At 39.3% G+C, this 12,010-nt stretch overlaps 1 protein-coding gene across 1 annotated transcript in view; it reads right to left on the bottom strand.

Annotated features, from left to right (window-relative positions):
• Positions 1–12,010, bottom strand: part of adcy2b (adenylate cyclase 2b (brain)) — a 118,411-nt gene that overhangs the window by 91,860 nt on the left and 14,541 nt on the right. The window contains exon 2 of the mRNA XM_017711434.2: positions 3,410–3,607. Within this exon, the coding sequence (XP_017566923.2) occupies positions 3,410–3,607 (198 nt within the window). The remainder of the gene's footprint in view (positions 1–3,409; positions 3,608–12,010) is intronic.

The following is a 12,010-nucleotide window of genomic DNA, read 5'->3' as shown; positions in this document are numbered from 1 at the left end:
GTTGCCCCCCCCCTTCAGGACCATCCTAAACTTACTTTCACTTTCACAACTGCCTGATAGGAACACTTCCATTCAGTCAACCGGGAGAGGGTATTTCAGCTTATGACTACACACACATAATCTAAACCGTTTATCCTTCTGGGTCACGGTAGAAACTGGAGCCTATCCCAGCTGTCATTGGGCGGAAGGCATGATACACCCTGGACAGGTAGCTTATGACCAGCAGCATTGCACAGCAAAGTCAACAAAACTTGGTTCTGTTGTCTCTCTGGGTGGGTACAAAAAATAAACAGGTGTTCACTAAGCATCGTTCAAAGACAGTAGGAAAAAAGGAGGAGACACCAGCTTGCTTGTCACACAGAACACTTAAACACTTGGAACTCACAATTTAAAACGGTCAAAAATTCCCATAAACACACTCCTAATCCTTGTGGAAAGCCTTCCCAGAAGAGTTGAAGCTGTTATAGCTGCAAAGGGTGGGCCGACATCATATTAAACCCTATGGATTACGAATGGGATGTCACTCAAGTTCATATGCGTGTGAAGGCGGACGAGGGAATGCTTTTGGCAATATAATGTATGTAATGCAGACAATGAAAAAATAATGGCAAATCTGAATAATAAACTGTAGGTACTAGTTTGCCTTATAACATGCTGCAAGTACCTCTCTGCCATGAGCTGATTCAAAATAGATAATAGATAGCTTTTTAAGTCAAAAGCTCATCTCAAAACTATGTGTCTCTGGTATAAGGCAGCATATTGTTAATTAATTCATATAGTAATTTCTGTGAGGGAGATTTTATAAGCATTACACCCCTCACACATCTGGCTCCTTTCACCACCACTGTCAACAATTCTGTACATTTCATATCAAACCACTCTGAATTGCTTTGTTTACATCATAATGAGGTATTAATGCATGAATTTTGAGAAATTAGCAGGATATCGGCTTACGCAGGTGGGTGCTAGAGCTTAAGGGATGAGGCAGGGTTGGATAGTTATTGGCTGCCAAACTGCACATAGCAGTTGGAGGCAAGTGTGAGATGAATTAGGCCAGCAGTTTGTGTTATTAATATAAATAAAAATGAATACAAATAATGTGGCCCTGCCATATTAACACATTAACGTGTGGCCATGACTTAGTAAGGTGTGGGAATGAAATATTTAAGTCATGTCCATGCCACCCATTAGAATCTTGTTCCCATGCCTTACTAAGTCATGGCCACAAATTAATTACCTTATTCCCATGCCTTACTAAGTTATGGACACACATTAGGATCTCATTCCAATGCCTTACTAAGTTGAAGCCATGCATTAGGATCTTGTTCCCACTCCATACTTAGTTGTGGCCAAAACTTAATTATCTTATTCCCACACCTTACTAAGTCATGGACACACATTAGGATCTCATTCCCATGCCTTACTAAGTTGAAGCCATGCATCAGGATCTTGTTCCCACACCTTACTAAGTCATCACCGTGACTTAATTATCTTGTTCCCATGCATTACTAAGTAATGGCCATGCATTAGGATCTCATTCTTATCCTTTCTATGTTGTAGCTATGCATAGGATCTCATTCCAATGCCTTACTAAGCCATGGCCACCCATTAGAATCTTGTTCCCATGGCTTACTAAGTCATGGCCACAAATTAATTACCTTATTCCCATGCCTTACTAAGTTATGGACACACATTAGGATCTCATTCCAATGCCTTACTAAGTTGAAGCCATGCGTTAGGATCTTGTTCCCACTCCATACTTAGTTGCGGCCACAACTTAATTATCTTATTCCCACACCTTACTAAGTCATGGACACACATTAGGATCTCATTCCCATGCCTTACTAAGTTGAAGCCATGCTTTAGGATCTTTTTCCCACACTTTACTAAGTTATGGCCACGTATTATTTTTGTTTATACAGGATGTCACCAGTGGGGCTCCGTATGTTAGTTACATTAGTCTCATATATCCAGTGCAAAACTAAAGAAGCAAGATTTTGAAAACATGATGACGACTACATTTCAGGTAAGTAGGTTCCATTAAACTGTTTCAAACTGTGTAAACTGTGTTTCAAACTGCTCAGACTCTGCACTGCCACAGCTTAAGAGTAGAGCAACAGCTCTTCACACACACTGCATGTTAACAACTTCCCACAGGAGCAGCTTCGGTCCTATTTATGGAAGCTACTCTGAAATGGATGCAGGGCATTAGGTATCACAGCTCTTGTTGCTGGAGCTCCTCAGTGAAGTGTTACCAATCTTCTGAGTCAGAGTCACTCTCAGTTGCACGTATTTTACCTCTGCTCATTTCCAGGTCGCCTCCCCTCCATTAAGTGATGTACGGCCTACAGTTCAGATGACTCACCGAGTCACATTCATTCTTCAATGAACGGACTCCTTATCTCAGCACTACGCTCACACTAATAACACACTCAGCATAAGTAGCGTGGATAGTACGAGTTTGCTTTCTGTTGCTACTGGCACTCTGGTGATGATGCTTCTTCTAAACATGGACTGACACACACACGCACACACACATACACACACACCTCAGGGTCACGGGTGGGGGGGGGGGGTCGCGGTTGGGGGGGGGGGGGGGTGTTGTGCTGGAGGCAGAAGGCATGATACCATGGACTGACACTATACCATAATTAAGTGTTGAGCTGAAAGCTGGTGCATTAGGTGCTAAATGGACTTACTAAATGAGTTTGGACAAAGTAGCTGGAAAACAAAGAATGAATACATTTGAGAGCATGAGAGAGAGAGACAGAGAGAGACAGAGAGAGAGAGAGAGAGAGAGAGGGAGAGAGAGAGAGGTGGAGGGAAGAGAGGGAGAGAGAGACAGAGAGAGAGAGAGACAGAGAGAAACAGAGAGAGAGAGACAGAGAGAAACAGAGAGAGAGAGAGGTGGAGGGAGAGAGAGAGGTGGAGGGGGGAAAGGGAGATACAGAGGGGGAGAGAGAGAGAGAGAGAGAGAGAGAGAGGTGGAGGGAAGAGAGGGAGAGAGAGACAGAGAGAGACAGAGAGAGAGAGAGGGAAAGAGAGAAAGAGGTGGAGGGGGGAAAGAGAGAGAGAGAGAGAGAGAGAGAGAGAGAGAGAGAGAGAGCATTTTCATATTGACTGTTAGTCATGCACTCATGCTGAGGCTGCGCTGAAGCCATTAGCTGTGCTCATGTTAATTTACTCCCTACAAGGAATAAACATCTGTAGAATCAAACAGGAAAACAGATGTTCTAAATAAATGAATGATGATGTGAGCAAAGGGGGCCGATCAGTCATGTGAGCAATTAATCAATCTACTGACTAACGACTATTTGGCCAGTATTTTATGGTCAGTACAGGAACGCAGACTTTAAAGAACATGTGTTGTGAAGTGAGACAGGAATTCTGTGCTGTTTCTCGGTCTCACCTGGTCCCACGGACAGATGATCCCTCCAAAGAACATAAAGAGGTAACCCATGGCAACCAGGCAGCCCCAGATGAGCAGAGAGAAGAGGCGGAGAAGCTTCTTGAAGATGGACTCGATACAGACGAGGATGAAGATGGTGAGGAAGATGGCCAGTGTGGTGGGCACAGTGATTAGGAACGCCACATGCTCCTCCATGTCCTGCAGAGAAAGGAAAAGAGGTTGTTGTTCACAAAAACAAAAAAATGGAGAGCTTTCAGGAGCATTTGAAGAGAGGAAATGTGGTCTATAGCGGTATAACCCACCACAGTGGCCTTAAATCTGTTTGTTTCTGTTGTTGTTTTTGTTGTTGGGTGGTCTTCTTGAAGGGCTACTGTATGTATGTTTTTACGAAGGTCTGCCACCCCCCAGTCTGCCACCCCCCAGGGCAGTACTCCTCTCGTCACTGGGGTGGTCCCCTCCAGGAACATAATGGTATTATGATCCATTGGAATTATTACTTTTGATTAAATACATTTAATTTTATTGTTTATTTATTATGGAAATATACAAATATGTACTTTTCACCTGGAAAAATGATTCAACCCTCTATTGTATGAATTATTACTTAAACATGATAAAAATGTTTAAAATTGCTTAAACAATGGAAATAAATATATATGTATATATACATTTTTTAAAAGTGGGATATTTGGTAAAATGTTGCCATATGGCAACAATGCGCAATCATACAATAGCACCACAAAATCTTAAAAAGAAAGGACCATAAAATCTAATTGTTCCCTAAAAACATCCCTTTATTGAAAACAAGACCAAACAAATCCAACTTACACTTAGTACAATGTACGACCCAATATTTACAAATTTTGAAAATCAATACAATTTTAATTGGTATTTGGAATGTATGGTCAGAACAACATCATAATATTGATTAAGTTCCTGGTCCTATGTTATGATGTCATATCTGTTCTTTCAAAGTAAAAAAGCCTTTTTTCCACAATTAAACAGGAAAACACAGATTTTATATTACAGCTTTTTAGTAAAATTGAGATAAAGTAATTGTTGCCTCATGGCAACACCATGCGATAAAGGGTTAAGGTTCACAACTGGACCTTAAAACCACTGTTTGAGGTAACATTTACATTGTTTGTACCTTGATGGATGAAAAATGTCCCTGCACAGAACCTTTATTTCTAACAGTGTAGCAAAATGAAGAGTGGCTGAACGTGTGTCTTATTTTAATATTTGAATGTTTACATTCTCTAGATTATTACCACGTTCAACACACGTACAATATTTGGGACTTTAGAATGAGACAGTAGAGTTTCGCATCCATTCAGACTGTTTCTTAGCAGCATATAAACACTAGACCAAAGCTGCGCTTCATAGGACCCTGATCTGATGCACTTGCCACAGGCAAGCCCTGGGCTTATGCACTAGAGCCGATACAATAGACACAATATGATAAATGACTGTACGATATGTCACAGTACAATGTGATATAACACAGAGTACAACATGTTATTATATGGTAAAATAGGATACACTATTATACAATATGGAACAAAACATTATGATATAATATCATAGAATATGATACATTATAATATATGATATACTACAATGCAATACAGGTTATGAAACAACATAATGTGCTATGATACAGTATGATATGTTGTAATGTAATACAATATCACTGCTGTCGGAACAAAACTGGTATCTCCAAAATGGTAACTTTACAGGATGAGGAAAAACCTACTCTACTTTTAATGTAAGTCAGTGGAACCACTGGACTTACATTACATTACAGTGGACTTTTTTCCAAGTAATTTTTGGCCATTTATTTTGGTCCATCTTTCAGGAAATTTACACACAATATAAAGGCCAACATGCATTTTCAAATGATATAAAAAAACTGAAAATCGACAAAAATGGAGATATGAGGTTTTGTTCCAACAGCAGCAATGTTATAATATGATATAATATGATACATTATGATATAATGCAATGCAGTACACTGTGCAATGATACACTTTGATACATTAAAATACATTTAGATAGAATACAGTACAATAATGTAGGTACAAATTACTACATTGTGATGCAATAAAATATGGGATGATACAATATATGTCATGATACAATAAGTTAAGATACAATATGGTTTAATACATGATGTTGTTATATAATCTGATTCAATAAAATTTGTTATGATACAATACGTTATGATGGAATATGTCTCAATACAATGTTATGACACAATATGATACCATTATACAATACATATGATACAATACGACACATGAAGTTACAATACAGTATTATACAATAAGTAAATATATCGCTGTTTTCTGATCAAAACCTCATATCTCCAAAATGGTAACTTTACAGGAGAAGGAAAAAACATACTTTACTTTTAATGTAAGTCAATGGAACCAGACATCTTTCCAAGTAGTTTTAGGTCATTACTTTTGGTCCATTCATCGTGGAATTTACAGACAATATATAGAACTATGGGTATTTTCAATTTGTGTCAAAACTGAAAAATGTTATGTTATGATACAATATGCTATGACACACTGCAATATATCATGATGCAATGCAATACATAATATAAAACGATATGTTATGATGAAACTCGATACAATACAGTACAATATGCTATGAAAGAATACAATACATAACTACAATGTGATATGATGCAGTACGATTCAGTACAATGAGCTATGAGACAATGTGATACGTTATGAAACAGCTCAATGTAATACATTATAGTACAGTATGATAGGAGATAACACAATACGATACAATGTATTGTTACACCTCTACTCTCTAAGTGTATTACTTATCCATAAACACAGTACAGCCAGTATGATCACTGTTGAATATGTTCATAGGTGATCTGTAGGATTGTGTTTTGAGTGATATGCCTTAATCATGACACACTTTGGGTCTATATCTCACACATTAGCTAGGAGGCAGACAACATGTGTATGAAATATTCAGAAGTCAACATGACCTTTATACATTTGTCTCTCCTCTCGCTCCTCTTCTGTCTGTGCATGTGTGTCGGGGGCGTCGCTCTGAAATGCATGAAGTTTTATCCTCAGGGTCGCACCACTACAGCACAGACAGTATGTTTCAGAGAAGCAGAGGCGGAGCTGAGGCCTCATACACAGAGACTTTCGATCATATTCTCATCTCAGACGAGTTTCTAACAGTATTTTTGACTTTTTAAGAACTCTTTTTCAGTCATTTCCCCATCGTTCAGCATATGCCCATTGAGTGTGAGTGTGTGTGTGTGTGTGTGATATGTTTTAGGTAAATGGCCTGGTATGTATGGGTGATCTGATTAGTGGGTAAGAGCTGGAGCCAGTAGAGTGAGTCTAAAATAATACCGTCAGTGCTGAATGAGTCACCAGACGTAAGGGGAGACACCCGCGGGAGCAGGAAAACACTCGCACACACACTGAATCTCAATGAAGTCTGGAGGAACTAACACTACTGCCTCACTCGCTCCATCACTACCACACATTCACATAAAACTTTATCTATCTATCTATCTATCTATCTATCTATCTATCTATCTATCTATCTATCTATCTATCTATCTATCTATCTATCTATCTATCTATCTATCTATCTATCTATCTATCTATCTATCTATCTTATCTATCTATCTATATGTCGCTGCTGTTGGAAGAAAACCTCGTATATCAATTTTTGTCATTTTTCAGTTTTTGACATAAATGGAAAATGTCTGTTGGCCCTGACATTGTGTGTGAATTTCATGATAACTGAACCAGAAGAAACATCCCAAAATGATTTGGAAAAAATCTGGTTCCATTGAATTACATTAAAAGTAAAGCAGTTTTATTCCTTCTCCTGTATATATATATATATATATATATATATATATATATATATATATATATATATATATATATAAAACACACTTGTGCACACTTTAATGCAAAATTTATATTCATTTGTTAAATTTAACCCCTTAAAATCACAGCATTATTGCATACTAAGGCTTTTTGATCAGTAACTACAGGGACTACAGGGACTTCAATGCAATCTATTCTCAGATTATAAAAGTCTGAAATAAAACTATGGGCCTGCTGATGGGACCTGGCCATTTAAGGGTTGAACATATTGAGAAAAAAATAATAAATGAAAAATAAAATGTGGCCTGTACAAACATATTGCATATTTTAGATTTCATTTTTTCCAACATGTCAAACTCAGCAAATAGATAGAAATGGGCAGTAAAATTAACAGAAAACTTTCACATTTGAGTCTGTTCCCTGTAGAGTAAAGAATTGTAGATACATTACCAAATGTGAGTACGAGTGACAGCTTGACAGGTCAAATGTTTGAAATGGAAAACAGTGGCAGCTTAGTGCAGTGTTGGCTTTATCTAATAAGTGACATAAGCAGCTGCTAAGGGAACTCCCACTGACAGCTTCTGGGTTATTACTGTACTGTTAAGATGCTCAAGTGAAGAGAAAGAAATCAACTGGTTAGTGAAGTCTAAAAAGAAGCATGGATCTGCAGCCAACAAAAGAAATAAAAAAGAAAATGATGAGAAGAAAAAGCTTAGAGACACTATATTTCCAAAAGTATTCGCTCCTCTGCTTTCACACGCATATGAACTTGAGTGACATCCCATTCTTAATCCATAGGGTTTAATATGATGTCGGCCCACCCTTCGCAGCTATAACAGCTTCAGCTCTTCTGGGAAGGCTTTCCACAAGGGTTAGGAGTGTGTTTATGGGAATTTTTGACCGTTCTTCCAGAAGCACATTTGTGAGGTCAGACACTGATGTTGGACGAGAAGGCCTGGCTCACAGTCTCCGCTCTAATTCATCCCAGAGGTGTTCTATGGGGTAGAGGTCAGGACTCTGTGCAGGCCAGTCAATTTCTTCCACACCTGCTTTGTGCACTGGTGCGTAGTCATGTTGGAACAGGAAGGGTCCATCCACAAACTATTCCCTAAAGTTGGGAGCATGAAATTGTCCAAAATCTCTTGGTGCTGAAGCATTAAGAGTTCCTTTCACTGGAACTAAGGGGTCGAGCCCAACTCCTGAAAAACAACCCCACACCATAATCCCCCCTCCACCAAACTTTACACATGGCACAATGCAGCTGCTCAGCCATGGAAACCAATTCCATGAAGTTCTCTACACTGTTCTTGAGCTGATCTGAAGGCCACATGAACTGTGGAGGTCTGTAGTGATTGACTCTGCAGAAAGTCGGTGACCTCCGCGCACTATGCCCCTCAGCATCTGCTGACCCCGCTCTGTCATTTTACATCTCCTACCACTTCGTGGCTGAGTTGCTGTCGTTCCCAATTGCTTCCACTTTGTTATAATACCACTGATAGTTGCCTGTGGAATATTTAGTAGTGAGGAAACTTCATGACTGGATTTGTTACACAGGTGGCGTCCGATCACGGTACCACACTGGACTTCAGTGAGCTCCAGAGAGTGACCCATTCTTTCACTAATGTCTGTAGAAGCAGTCTGCAGGCCTAGGGGCTTGGATTAATACACCTGTGGCCATGGAAGTGATTGGAACACCTGAATTCCATGATTTGATTGGGTGAGTGAAAACTTCTGGAAATATTATATGTTACTTCACGATAACATCACAGGTTTTTCACAAACATTGTATCACTCCACTGAGACGCTGTTGCAAAGCAACACATTTCACAAGTTTGTGCTTCTTACTTTGCCACAAACAGAAAATGGATACTTTTAGATCACAACTGACTGACAGCCAATTTGGTCAGACTCTGAAAATGAGACTACACTAAATTCCCAAACCGTCATCACCACTGAGCATATATATATATATATATATATATATATATATATATATATATATATACACATATGTATATAATATCAGAAAGACAGAGTGTTTCACTCCCAGCTTTGACTGAGTATACATGAATATGCTAAAAGAACACATCGAAATCCAATTAGCGCTCTCAGTCACTGATTGCATGATTAGCCCTAGAACAGTAGACTCTCTGCATTAACCTCTGTCACTGCAGCGCTGCGGGATGCCTATGTTATCACTCTGAGCTGGAAGCTGGCAGAGCAGCCTCTCTGCTCCCAGCGAGCAGAGGGCAGAACTCACACAGCACGCTGATTGAGCTTTTGAACCCATTTAAATCCATTTAAACCCATTTTACAGCCGTTACAAAAGCCAACAGTCTCCTCATCACCAGGCTGCTTTGTTACTATAGAGGCTCTTCCTGTTCATCTGCCTGATCTACACTTCTGTCTGACTGGACACCGTGTGTGTGTTTGTGTTGCTGTGTTTTATGCATGTAAGGGAGAGTGGGGCACAAGCAAATGTGGGGTAAAATATAATACAGGTCTTCTCTGTAATAAAATAGACTCAGGGAGAACATTCCTATTTCCTGAGATTCACCCTGAAGACGTTTTGCGATACTTAAAAAAAAAAAGGTTTTCTTTGGGCAGCATCTCACCCTGCATACACCTGTCCACCAGAAATGGCTGTTAAAAGACACATTTTAGGCCAAATCCACCTCCAAACTATCACAAAACAGTGTCATTCAACATTCATAACCATTCAATCCTAGCAATCATAATATCTTTCTGTGATGGAGCTTTTTGAGGCATTAAATTCTTTAGACGTCTGGTTTTACCACCACTGTGAACAATTCTGACCGGTAAGTCAAGTCACATTTGTTTCTATAGGACATGTAAAAGGCAAGAAGTGTCAGCCAAAGTGCTGCACAATATCAATTAAAATAACCACTACTAACTAATCAAGACTTCACAATACATTAAAAAAGGAACAGAAAAAAAAACAACATACAAAACAAATCAGATAAAAACAATAAAAATAGAAGGAAACAGAAGAGCTACATTAGCAAGACAGAATCAATCAAGACAGCAAAGATACTCAGTGTATCATTATTAAAAGGACTCAGAAGCCTGAGAAAATAGATGGGTTTTTGGATTTGATTTAAAAACATCATTTGTAGGGGTTCCTTTATACAAAGCAGGAGACTGCTGTTCTAGAGTCTTGGGAAAGCTACAGAAACGGCCCAGCCACCTTTAACCCTTGTGTGGTGTTCAGGTCTGTGGGACCCATTTTCAATGTTTACCAAAAGAAATAATAATGTGATTTATTATTATTTCAACCTCAGATTTCTTGGCCTTTGCTCATTTTCTGTGAAGAACATATAAAATAACACATTTTCAGTGCCTTCACTCTGTTCACCCCCACACACTTATATTATACATGTTGGACTGAACCTGCCAGGAGTAAAAGTGTGGAGGTGCTGTGTCCTTCACTCTGTTCTCCTCCAACATGGCCTGCTGTTAGTGTGTGTGTGTGTGTGTCTGTGTGTGTGTGCATGTGTTTGTATATGTGTTTGTATGTGTGTGAGGACAACATGAACAGGCTGCTGACTGGCTACAGCTGCTACAGGAGAACCGTACACTGGCTGCTTGTGATATTTTAAACATCTGGTATTTTTACATAAATTGTTATGGCTTTATTGATAAAAACAGTAATGTGGGTCCACCAGACCACTGAGTAACTAACACAGCATCACTCAAGGGTTAAATCTCATCCGAGAGTGTGGAATGGCTAAGAGCAACTGGTTAGAAGATTGTAGGACTTGTGAGGTGGAATGGAAGCACAGGAGGTACAGGGGTAATACTTCTGTAGAACAGAGCAATTCATGCCAAACCCCCTGATTTGTTAACCATTTCATAACAAAAAAATATCTTAATTCTGAAAAATCTGTGGAATTTCCCTTTAAGAAAAGCCAAAATGTATTAGGTTCTCCTCTGTTCTCCTTTTAGTGCGTATAGTTTTAACACCCCTGGTCAAATGACATGTACTGTTCATATTCTAAGTGAAAGTTAATACATCTTTTACAGAGAACACACTTAAATATGCTGCATATTTTAATGCATAATTTCTATGTATGTGCTGTTCTATGTAGGTGCCATAACTTTGCACAGGCCACATTTTATTTCCCCAATATGTTAAATTCAGCAAATAAGCAGCCACTGTGCATTAAAATGTGCAGAAGCGTGTTCACTCAGAAAATCAACAAAACGTGTCAGTTGACCAGGGGCGTCAAAACTTTTGCATACGACTGTATGTGTCTGTGGTTTCGGAAGCCGCTGCTGCAGACCTGCTGATGGGACAGGAATGTGAGAAATGTCACCCAGTGTCAGCAATTTGGAGCAAACTTCCCAAACACGCACACACAGAGCCACAGGTTCAGTTTCTCTGCTGTTGTTTAAGAAGACATACAAACTGAGCAGGAGAGAAAAACCTGACTGATAGGGAAACACTTGTTTTTTGTTCCTGCTGGTATATTTTTAATCCGTTTCTGTGTGTGTGTGTGTGTGGGTGTGCAGTGGGAGTAACCAGAGCCTATTAACACCTTCACCACAGGAAGCCACATGCATTTCTCATGTGCTGAGGCCTCAGAATGCTGAACAGAGCTGAACATCTACAGGCTGCAATTACTGTAGACGATTACGGCAGTTCAGCTTGTCACTGCATCAGGATTGGCAAAGTGAACATAAGTCCCTTTCG

This window comes from Pygocentrus nattereri, chromosome 27 (genome assembly GCF_015220715.1).
Source record: "Pygocentrus nattereri isolate fPygNat1 chromosome 27, fPygNat1.pri, whole genome shotgun sequence".
In the NCBI taxonomy this organism is placed as follows: Eukaryota; Metazoa; Chordata; class Actinopteri; order Characiformes; family Serrasalmidae; genus Pygocentrus; species Pygocentrus nattereri.
This window is presented reverse-complemented; position numbering and strand designations above follow the sequence as displayed.